At 41.0% G+C, this 12,233-nt stretch overlaps 1 protein-coding gene across 2 annotated transcripts in view; it reads right to left on the bottom strand.

Annotated features, from left to right (window-relative positions):
- Positions 1 to 2,604: 2,604 nt before the first annotated feature.
- The window catches only part of EHF (ETS homologous factor), a 34,057-nt gene continuing 24,428 nt past the window's right edge, over positions 2,605 to 12,233 (bottom strand). Inside the window, exons 7-10 of one of the 2 annotated variants that reach the window (XR_005629718.1) lie at positions 9,438 to 9,497; positions 6,844 to 7,039; positions 5,870 to 6,049; positions 2,605 to 2,790 (exon numbers count right to left, since the gene is read on the bottom strand). Coding sequence is in view for 1 of the 2 variants with exons in the window: in XM_039728448.1 (XP_039584382.1) it covers positions 5,950 to 6,049; positions 6,844 to 7,039; positions 9,438 to 9,497 (356 nt within the window). In the remaining variant the exon portion in view is untranslated. Of the gene's footprint in view, positions 2,791 to 4,400; positions 6,050 to 6,843; positions 7,040 to 9,437; positions 9,498 to 12,233 lie in introns of those variants that run through there. The other variant, XM_039728448.1, reaches the window with a different exon arrangement.

Genomic DNA, 12,233 nt, shown 5'->3' with positions numbered 1-12,233 from the left:
CTATGAGGCCATCCTGTGTGTTCCCCAGTGAGCTGTGAAGTACAATAATCCCCTTGCCACACAATGCTGAAGGCTTCATTGTTGTCCAAAGCTTTCAAAACACAGACAGGAGCTTTAGAAAACAGGATTTAAGGTGTTCAGCCTCTCAACATACTCAGGTATAAGAAGGGGGCTTTCACAATCTTCATGCTCTGAAGGTCTCTTCACCACTCCTACACAGGGATGGGGAGGCTCCTCTGCAAAATTCACAAGATGTGTCACTGATATTGGTATTTATCGCCAACTTCACATCTTGTTCCCAGGGACAGTACAAATGCTAAATCAGAAACCAAAATTTTAGAAAGAATAAGCTACAGTTTGCCTATTTGCTTTGAAATACCTGCTACAACAATACAGATCATCCATCTCCTTCTTCATTCCCCGTGTTGAGACTGAATCTTATTGTTGAATTTCAAACCAAGATGAAGCAAAGAGGGATCACACCATACTGAATACAGAGGGGAGAAATTCTTCAGCAGAAATAATGCTTCAGTCATTTTTCATAATTAATTTTTTTAGGTACACAAGATGATGCAGTATACACAGCAATATTGCTATAATTTCTTGTTCTTCTAAAAGTTATAATTAAACTTGCAAATACTAATTTATGTTTAATTTTTGCAACCAACCTGTGATGTAAAGACTATAAACAGACTGACTTGGATGTTATTAAATTTTTTTGCACATACAGCCCTTCTATTGCCACACAGAACTTTTGGTGCATTAAGACCTGGTCATCTACCCAGTCACTTCTTCCTGCTTTATTTGTTTCTTTCCCTATTATTTTCCTTAACACCAAGGTGACTGAAACAGCCAAATATCTGGGGAAAAGATGGTTGTTGGTGAAAATTCTTGGCTCGCACAAAGTTTGGGACTTAGACTGCATTGTGCAAATCTTCATCAGCAAGGGAGCAAATACTGAAAACCCAGATAGATAACCTATCTTTCAAATTATTGTAACTAACCCATTTATTGGAAGCTATTAGTCTTGGTGACTCTTAATCACCTTTTCTTTTTACTAGTACCAGATTTCACTTACCTGAAGCAATTCTCACTTGTCCTTAATGCAGACATGCACCAAAATTTATATCATGTTAAGGTAGGTAGACTCTGTTTACAGCACTCCTCTTATTTATTCTCAATTTACATAGGATTTGTAAACTGAATTTTGCCTTGAATTTTTATTTCATGTGGCCTTAGACTGCAGCCGAAAGCTTCAGTTTTCCTTGATTTTAAGTGACAATCAAAAAAGAGAGAAGAAGAGGTTTGGTTTACGTGGATTTTTTTGGGGGGGTGGGGGGAGTTTATTAAGTGTGCACTTATTTGCATGTTTCCAAACAATATTCTCATCTGTTTTTGTCTCAAATATTGGCCTCAGCTTGCTTGAAACAAAAGCCCCAACCATTTACCGGAAAACCAGCTGTGCTTATTTAAATCTCAGTCTGAACTTGCCTGAAATCTAGTTCCAAGTCATTTTGAAACCTACTTTGGGACTCCCGAGTTCTCAAACTATGACCACTCTTGGGACACTGATTTTGCATGCTAAACATGGGGTTTGTAATAGTGTTCAAAATTCAAACCCATTCCCCCATTTATGTGGACATAATATTGGAGCCCTTCTGAAATTCCAGGTTCAAATATAGGGCTGATTCAATATAGACTGAACACTTCTAGAGCCACCATCCTCAATCCCCCACATGCATCATTTCAAGGGCAGGGGAACCACCCACTTGCTTAAAATGATGCACGTTTGCAGATGATAGAGCGTGATGGTGTGGCTTATCCTATTGCCGTGGAGCTCCTGACTGAGATTCCAGCCCAACTCCAGGTGTGCTGGCACAGCAGCAGGCTCAGCTCTCTGTCAGACTGGCTGCCCTGCCCTCTTGCTGCCAGCCCGGGACACCCAGCAGGGCACCACCGGGGCTACAGGATGGTCACACATGGCACCCTTGCACCCAGCTGGCACAGCCACAGCCCCCGCACTGCAAATGCCACAGGAGTCTGCCTTGACTTGCTTTTAACTGAAGGCATTTTCACTTTTTTACCTCAAGCTGAAGAGTAAATTAGAAGAGATGTCCCCTTTTCATAGCCACCACTAAGATGGAAAAATAACATGAAGGACAGGACTTCTTCGTTTTAGCTGCTTTGACTCAGTAAAGGAAACGCTCGGTTTGAGTGATGGCATCCTTAATCAGCCTAGCCCTTGCACACACTTCAAAATACCTTGAAGTTAAATCAGTGCTGAAGTCAGGCCTTTGTTAAGTTCAGCAGCCAAACAAGAAAGGCAATCTAGCTGTGTTGACATAATCCATTATTTCAGTGAGGCCTGTGAGACATAAAACAGGTTTGGAAACTGAGTATCTTCACAATAGATCGGGTATTCAACATATTAGTAAATTTAAGCTATTGGATTTTGTTGTAGTTACAGCAGTCCTTTCATGAATATGAAAATATTCTTCAGTACTGAAGGAATTGACATTAGTCACTTCCAATCACAAGACATAAAAAAAGGAAGATAAACATTAAAAAAGGGAAGATAAACATTAATCAAATATATTCTTTCATGAGTGTTTTATTTGAATTTGTATCATATTCACAAAAATAGAAACAGTCTTTAGAACCATTTTGTGAATACATTGTCTCCAAGCTGAGATTTACAATGGCAATAGTGAAATATCTAACTTGGATTTGTTTCCACACGTAGACATTGAAGACGATGCTGTGAGAAGCAAGCAGGAATTATGCAATGTGCTGCAGAAAGAAACATGAAAATGTAACTAAACATTTTAATGTCTATGTAGTTCAACAGCCTACATACAGTTTCTCAGGATGTTTTTAGTGCAAGTTGCTCTAATTTTGTGCAGAAAATATTGAGAGTGCTCATGCCAACCCTTTGACGTTGTGATTTGCATCTGACTGTATAAATACAATATACTTTCCTATCTAGAGCTTTATACATACGAAAAATTATGGTACAACAAAAATCTATACACATGGTGCTACCAGTTCAGCAGCTGCTAACTTAAAGGATACATCTAAAAATATGATTGCTCAGCCTCTGAAACACAAAATAAAAGAGCAATCAGAAATGCTTTTTGTTTAAATAGCAATTTACATAAAAATTCATCTCTTCATTTTCTCCGTTTGCTTAGGTCTGGTAAAAAGACTCTTTGGTTGGTTGCATCTGTCCTTGGCAAGAACTGTAATTTTAAACAGTCCTTTGTGTTTGTCTTAGGCAAAGGTTTATAAAACAGAGTAAATGTTGGCTGGCTTCTATTCCAACTTTGTGCTATTGTAATGCAGAACGACAAGTACCTACAACACTGCGAAGTTCTGCAAGGTGGAAACAGAAACTTGCATGATTTCCACGTGCTGAAAGATTTGACAGTGGAAGACCATTTATACTGCACCCCAACGTAAACCACTCTCTCAATTTATACAGAATGCTTCTAAGCACAGGTTCATCTTTCAAAGCCTTTTAAAAGCAGGTTGAGCTGCTGCTCAGCAACCAAGTGGTGACACGCATATATCGCAGGTTCATTTTATCTCCCAAGAAATTTTGTGAGAGATCAGGTAGAAAGCAAATTCATGAAGTATTACAATTCATTGCTATAAGATAAATGTTAACCTAAGATAAGGTACAACTGCATTGCAGATCTGTGATGGTACCACTGATCTCAGATTTTCACCCAGGGTGTGGAAGTGGTGTGAAGAGCATAGAGCAAAGGGCTACAAACAACCATCAGGTAAGGGGAAGAAATGGTCTTAGGAGCAAAGTGAAAGTGCTCTTCTCATCTGGTGGCCTGATCCTTGTTATATGAACTACAAAATGATGGTAAAGGAAGTGAAATGTAGCAAATTAAGCTAAAAAACGAAATTATTGAATTTGCAAAAGCAAGCAAGGCTAGCACAGACAGTCAAAAAAAAAAGCTAAACCAAAGAGAGATAGACTGAGAGAAAAAATGCTTTGAAGTACACAGGCTTATTATTTGATTTGTAAATAAGATGAAGCTCTCTCCACCCAGGTTATGAAAAGTAAAAATTGTCATGTATGGGTAATTGATGGTGACAGCTCTCGCATACACAGTGTAGGAGGTGGTGCTATTGTTTAACATGCCCTTCATGTGTAGATAACAAGTTAGGCTCTCATGTTTGCCTACAAATTGTTGCTAAGCACATTTTATACCCTTCATATTGGTACTTCTGCTGTCTCTTGGTTTCATCTCTATTTCCTTTTAAGACAAACAAAAATGGAATATCCTCCAACCTCCAGCTGTGTCTTGCCATATTTCAAGCTAATATGGATTCAAACCCAGGGGATGCCTCAGGAAATAGATATTGGATGGATTTAATATTCTTGATTTTCTTTTTTTTTTTCCTTTCCTTTTTTTAATTCTGGACTTCTCAGTCCTTGTTATTGTTTTCCAAATTCCAATCCCTGAAAAAGTCATTTGAAATTGATCTTGGTTTCACCTCTGTTAACATCACCAAGACAATCCTGTTTCTCGACTCCCACATCTCACGTACTCAGTGACCTGGTGAAATGCTGCCTCCTCTAGATTTTATTTCCCTATGTTCTGCATATGCTCAGTGCTGGCAGAAAGCATTTGTGAGTTGGAGAAAGGAAAAGCTGCTGATGAACGCTCAGTGTCTGCACAGTCCTGCTAGAGATGAACCCAAAATACTGACCCAGATCTGAATGTCCCTAAAATCTCAGTGTCTTTATGTTAATGGGGCTTTTCCTCCAACTAAGAATCCCAAGCACAAATGACAAATATAAGCACAGTATAGAGTTAGACTTGAGGAAAGCAAAGGGAACTAACATTTTACACACAGTTTAGCTTTGCATTTCTCAAAGGTTTTTTTGAAAGTAACTGTCCAAGTGAGACTTGACCTTCCAGGAGGACCACAGCTTGAAGTAACTGGGGAGACTGCTTCGTCGTGCCAAGGGATTTATAAATGTTCTGCTTGCCCACCTCCTCACTGCTCCATATAGCAGAGATTTCAAAGCTTTAATTAGAAGTGCAAGAGGGTGAGAGGATTATTAACATTCCTACTGGGAAACCAGTGTCTTTTAATGTTTGCCCAGTCAGAAAACAATCTTCTTTCAACAGCTTTTGGTCCCCAAGATCAATGCTCTTCCAGCAGTTCACCCCAAAGATATTAGTTAACAAAAAATAACTTTTTTCCTGAGGTAAGCTGAATGCTCTGTGGAGGTTAGGGAGGACACTGAGTATCAGATAAGGTCTGGTCCTAAATGTCTGCCCACAAAAGAAGGTCTCAGTGGTGGAGGTAGTATGGGTTCTCCAAGTAAATGCTGACAGCCACCTTGCAGAGCCACTGTTCTTGTGGCTGGGATAAGCCAGCTGAAGAGGAACCCACTGTCTAATTCAAGAAAAGCAGCTGAAAACCAGCAAAGTATTAAAACACTCAGAAATCAGAGGAGGGAAGGAACAAGTGGTTTTGGCCAAGGAAAGCTATAAACCATCTGACTGTGGAAGAAGGCTACTTGGCTCAGAGATGCTTTACTGTTTCTTCCACTTATTGTTGCCTTCCAAAGTGGATTATCATACTCTCTAAATGCCCTAATATTTAGCTCCTTCCCTTTCTTTACATGACTCATAAATCACATTATGCCTGTATGATTTAAAAAAAAAAGAGGAAAACTTCACAAGAAGGGAAAAATAATCATAATTCTATAATGTTAACTTATATCACAGAAAACTGTGTACATTTTTTCCCCATACAGGACATACTTCAAATAAAATAATTTTAACACCAATAATGATAATGTTCTTTCTTCCCGACAGAAGCAGAATTGTTTTCTCACCCCAGTTTGATACATAAATATAAGAAAATAGTCTTTGAGTATTTACATCCATGTGTTTTAAATGTTATTTCTTGATATATTTAATTTTCATTTTCTCTCCAACCACGGGCATTCTTTCCAAATTTATATACTAATCTCCGACCATCCACACGCTCAAGGATTTCTCTTTTGTAATAGTATCTGTTAAAATAAAAACAGAAAAAGATACAAGAGTAAATTCACCTATGGTCCTAAAAGGCCACTGCCAACTAGACAATCCCTAAGCTAGTTTAAAAAGCCTTGATTTTCTATTAAGATATATATATATATATATAATATCTAAGATCATGATAATTGAATGACAGAGAAGGAAAAACAGATGTTTTCTTTTTCGTTTATATTAATTAGCTTCTGAGTTTGAATTTCACCTCATTTCAGATCAAAGCCTACTGCTGGATTTATCACACACTCTTATGAGATTTCACAGAGGTTTTTTTCCAGATAAGCCAGGATCTAAAAATCAGACCAGGAAAGAACCTCAGCACCCTTTTAAAAATACATTTTAAAGTTTCAGAAATTATGTAAAAATTCTCAAAATGTTAAATCAAAGAACAAAGAAAATCCTAACACCGATTTTAAGACAATGGATGTGGGGTTCTGAATGTTACTGGAAATAACAAGGTCTCCATCCATCAATGGGCCATTTAAACATTCTCAGGTTTCTGCAACCATATTTCCTTCCTACATTGGTTGTTTGGGCAGAGCCAAACAGAATTTATATATATATAAACAATTGTTTGTGTTATATATATCATATATTCTACAGAAACAGGAGAGGAAAATAACATAATGCTACAGTCTCAAAACTGGTGTGAGAAACTGTCAAAGAAAGCAACTTCTGCTGTTGAGAAATCATTTTAAAATTAGTCAGACAAATTCTCCATCCAGTAGGTCTGCATGTGTGCCACAGTCTTCCTCAGCAATATCCAGCTCACCTCATAGCCCGACTGAGTTTCTCGTAAGTCATGCTGCTGTTGTTTTTCTTCTTTCCCCACAGCTGAGCAACAGCTTCAGATTTTAAAAATCTGAAGACACCTTCTGATCGGTCTTCCCACTTAATTAATCCTGGGTTTTTCTCAGGATTGAGAAGAATATCTCGAATAAATTCCCAAAGATGAGTTCCTCGAGGGTCTGAAAAAGCAAAGAGTGCAGGAAGGAGTGTCTCAAGAGCTCTCTTGCTATGCTTGCAATTTTTATGTCATCTACAGAGGGTGAACACTTAGGCCATAATTTCTGGAACACAGGACCCCCACGTCAGAGATACACAGGTGAAAAACACTGGCAGTTTTCAGCTGCAGTAAGCGTTGGCCTCAGGCAGGCAGGCAGGAGCCCCAGCAACCAGGGGAAGCAGAGTCCAAACCACCTACTGCTTCCTTCTGCCTTTGGCACTGTTTCTGCCCTAAAGAGAACATGTTTAAGCCTTCCCCTCATCTCATTTGCCCATTTTTCCTGATCCCTGTCTACAGCACAGCATGTAACCTGATATTATTGTGTGGCACATGAAACAGCCGAGATTACCATGAAGCAGGCACCGAAACCCTATGCATTGAGAAGACAGACAGAAGGCATAGGAGGTGAACTGCCATTCTGCATGAATGAGTAAGTAAGAAGGTGTAGAGTGGATAGAAGGACAGTGACAAAACTGGCCAGCCAAAACTGCATGTAGAAAGGGAACCAAAAAGTTTGACCATGGTGTAGAAAAGACAAAAACAGATCTCCAAGTTCAACAGGTAGACCTCTCAGTTTAATCACAAATACGTCTCACAATTAATATAAAGATAGCACCAAAAAGTCCAGGTCAAGAAAAAAAAAAAAGCCATCAAGTCAGATTAAGTAGTTTACAAATGAAGAATAACAAACACAGTGAGCCAGAAAGACAGCAGTCCTTTGGTCTGACTTCAAAAGCATGCAATTAGACCAAATTAAGAAGGAAACAAGCTAGTCAAAGATGTGAAGGTAACTTGAAAATGGTATGCAGTGCAGTATAAGTAGAATTAGATTTCAATCAAAGAATACAATATTTTTCTTTATTATTATAATTGTTTTCTGGACCCATTAAAATGTGGAGGACCTAGCCTATCTGGACATCAGTAACTTATGGTCATGATATGGAGGAGTACTGAAGGAACTGGAAATGAAGAGGATTAACCCAGACTGCCAATGTCACCTGTTTTATATGCCCAGGCTGTGACTGATGAGATGTTAGAATCACGGAACATCTCAAGTTGGAAAGGATCTATAAAAATCATCAAATCATCAAGTCTTACTCCCTGCTCCTCACAGGACATCCTAGAACTAAGCCATATGACTAAGGGCATTATCCAGGTGCTCCTTGAACTCTGTCAGGCTCGGTGCTGTGACTGCCTTCCTGGGGAGTCTGTTCCAGTGCCTCTGGGTAAAGAACCTTCTCTGCTGTGCAGTCTAAACTTTCCCTTGAACACCTCCACTCCATTTCCTCATGTCCTATTACTGGTCACTAGACAGAGGAGATCAGCACCTCTCCCTCCCTTCCTCAGCCGTCCCTGAGGAAGCTGGAGACTGGGATGTGTCAGCCTTCAGCCTTGTCTTCTCCAAGCTGAACAGGCTGACAGACCTCAGTTCTTCACAGGTCTTTCTTCAGACCAGTCCTGTCTAATCCTTTCATGAACAACCTTTTTATATACACACACACAAACAAAACCCCACCACCCAGATATCTGTGTGTACAGATATAAAGTTCAGGAGCTCTGTTGGGGCAAAGCAACAGAACAAGAGTAAGAAGAGTCAGGAAGAGACATAATCTGGAGGTCATATTGAAACAGCATGAACACAAATACCACAAAATTCAGTGAAAGACCAATATTAAGCTTTCCTATTATAAACAGGGGAATAAATAGGATTAAAAAGACATACATAGGATATTTTCAGCATTAAAAAAATCTCAGTAAAGTACATTTAATGGTACTATGTACAGAAATCACAATTATGGTATCCTGTCTTCAGAGTCAGGTTGGATAAAAACTTGCAGAAAATGTAGGTGAGGGGAGTGGAGAGACTGTCGTATCAAGGGATAAGAAGGTGGCAAGACTGAAGCACAGGTGCTTGCTTGTGATGTCGTGTGTGAGAAGTTCTGCAAGGAGATGCTGAGCAGGGTCTGTGGTGTGTGCTGCACCTGGAAGGCACAGGCACGAGCATGACTGTGCCCACACACAGGCTCTCCTGATTAAATCCTGGGTCTTCCTCATCATTCCTTTACTCCACTCCACCAGCCCAGCTCAACACAGGGCAGAGGAAGCTGGTTTGTGGTTGCTTCCCCATAGGCCCTCACTGATAAAAACAATTTGAAAAGTTTAACAATATTGAGTCCAAAAATGATGTAAGCAAGCAGTACTAGGTACTCAGATCCTTTCAAAATTCACTCGCAATAATGATTTAATGAGTTTTGCATTCAAAATGCTTCCTCTTCCCTCCCAAATAGGATCTGATTTTCATTTGTTTTTTTTTCCTTCAATCAACTAACCAACCCTTATAAGCATGGATGTTGACTTACTGTGCTTCTTGGTGTGGGACTTTGGGGTATGATCTTGCGATTTTTTTGCATCTGAAGAGTCTGCAGAGAAGGAAAATGAAGCCTATTTGTAAATTTGATTAAAGGCTTTCCATTGACTAGCAGGTTGAAAGAAATAAAACCACAAAAAAGAACAAATATCTCTTCTAAAGATAATCACTTTTCGGAAGGTAATCTAAGTGAGGAGGGAGAGTTTTGTTTTCTGTACTGTATGTTAATCAGCACACTTCTCAAAGAGACCACTGATGAATAAAGAATGAATGCAGAGGTAAACATTTGGCTTTTGAAAGCTAAATTTGATTAACAAATACCTCACCTCATATTGTGTGTGAGAGAGAGAAAAATAGGATGATCACATCTGTAAAAGGAATCCTGAATTGTCCCATTATCTTAGTCTTTGCTGAAGCACGTATCTTTGGGGGCTTATTTGTTTCTGAAGAGATGATCTAATGGGAAATGTATGTGCTGGTACCAATGCACAGAACACCTACCTGACTAAAACATAATGAACTGGCAAAGCGCTGTTGTTTAAGGGGGCAGGGTGGGGGAAAGGGGCTACGCTGGTAGGAGTTTTTGGCAGCAGGACAAACATACATTTTTCTGTGGCTCAGAGCCATAGGAACAAGCCATTTCTCATCAATGGTACTTTATCACCTGCAGCCAGCCAGAGGAGAAATAGGATTTCTGGCACAAGCATTTCTTCAGAAATGAAAAAAAAAGAAGTTCTGCCTGTTCATGACTGTAACCTACCTCACAGTCTGCACGTTCAACCCTCCCGCCCCCAAACCACCGCAGCCTGGCTCTGCTCTTGTACTTAATGAATAGCTTTCATCTGATTGCTCTAAGTCTCACAAAATCTGTGGGATAGACCTGAGAGGGAGCCCCTTCTGTGTTTGCTTTTCAGCATACCTTGTCCCTGCATCCCATAAAGCAAAGCTTAAGGTCCCACGCATGTTTTCCCAGCTTCTATGAATGCACAATTATCATACTTTTCATGGAAACCAGGCATTTGCATGGGAAAATGACTCACAGGAAATATTTATTTGCATAGAAACTTGTCAGATTTGCACAAGCTACTGCAATAACTGCATGTGAAAAGGTAGATGCAAAGTTATTCACACACTTGCTTTATTCATACATAACTGGAAACATAAACTGAACAAGACCGTGGGGATAGGCCTAACTTCTGCTATTCTAAGTCTGATAAATTACTGTCCCTGACCCCCAAGCAGCAAACGTGCTCTGAGTCATTTTGCCTTCCTACTCTCAAAGAGCAGGAACTAGCCTGAACCTCACTCAGCTTGGAGGGGGGTGTGGTGTGGGGGAAGTAAAATGAGGCTTATTTCACTGCCTTTCCTCAGATTATGATTCCCCATATGTTATTAAAAGCCTGTGGGAACTCCAGGTAACGACTGCAGGACCCAGTTCTTTATTTGCCCTCATATAAATCCTTCTCATTTTAAAATCCCACAATTCGCTTGCAAATGTTTGTTATGCTCCACTTAGCTGGAAATTTATTCTTGGAAGTTCAGCTGCCTTCTGCCTAGCCAGTGATTTATTCTGGATTTCAGCTGTGTAAATAGCCTCCTGCTCTGCCACAGCTCCTACGTGGAGACTGGTTTCAAACATGCCATGTTAGGAGGCTGGGGCCTGACAGATGAAAAGAGTTATGATGCAGTTTCAACAAAGCCGTCTTGCAAAACTTTTGACAAAAGGTTACACATTATTTGCATATGATTCAGGAATGAGCCATTTTTTTACGGGATATACAAATTTAGTTTTTACAGGAGGCTGTGCCCTTGGCGTGCCGCCCTAGCTCTAGGCTTAAGCAGTCAGCAGATAAACACACCGTGCCGGGATCTGGACAGGTCCCCAGCCCTGCCAGAGAGCCCTGAAATCCTGGTAGCCATCTTGTGAGAGTGGGTGGAGGTGGTGGAGAAAGCAAACAGGGTGTTTGGTTGGGATTTTTTAACGTTTGGTGGTTTTCTTCTTCTGGTCAAGTTTTCTCCCTCTCTCGGTTTTTTGGGGGAGTTTTTGGTTTTGTTTTTTTTTCTTGTGTTGTTTTGTTTTTTGATTTTTTTTTTTTTTGTTAATTCACAACTGAGTGCATTAGTTTAAACGGTATGTCACTTGGCCAATCCAGCTCAGGAGGCTGGAGGAGCAGGGGACGGCAGGCACAGGGCCTGGGCCATGGCCACATACAGAAGCACAGTCCAGTGCAAGGCTGGACTACAGCAATGTGCTCTCCTTTCTTCTCCCAGGACTTCCAGTACCTTCTCCCTCAGATCTCTGCTGAACGGCCTCCTAAGAAGAACCCGCCTTTCCCTCCCCGCTTTCTTGCCACCTCTGCTTTACTGTTCCCCCACGGCCTCACTCTCCCGCCTCCATCCTGGAGCCCGGACAGGGCCCACAGGGGGTGATCAGACCCCCAGGCGCTTCAGTGAACGGGTTTGCTGTGTCTCCTGCCCTTCAGCAGGCAGATCTGAGCCCTCCCTCACGGAAGGCAGGGGGGTTCAGCGAGCACCCCGCTGTCAGCTCTGAGAGGCCGCAGGAGGAAGCCCTTGTGCCGGCGTGTTTGGGCACAGGGCTTGGTGTCTGCCCTACAGCTGCCCCAGGCCAAGCCGAGCCCGCCCCAAAGCCAGCAGCCTGCTCAGCATGAATCACGGGCTCACCGGGAGCACGGCCGCTTTGGGGAGGAATGGGGCACTTGTTTGCCCCGTGTGCTACACCACAGAAAAGCGTGGTGTAGCTGGAATGTCTTGTCTCTCTGACACTAGT

Source organism: Passer montanus, unplaced genomic scaffold, assembly GCF_014805655.1.
Source record: "Passer montanus isolate IOZ18808 unplaced genomic scaffold, ASM1480565v1 scaffold65, whole genome shotgun sequence".
NCBI lineage: Eukaryota > Metazoa > Chordata > Aves > Passeriformes > Passeridae > Passer > Passer montanus.
The sequence above is the reverse complement of the archived record's forward strand: the minus strand, read 5'-3'. Positions and strand labels throughout refer to the sequence as shown.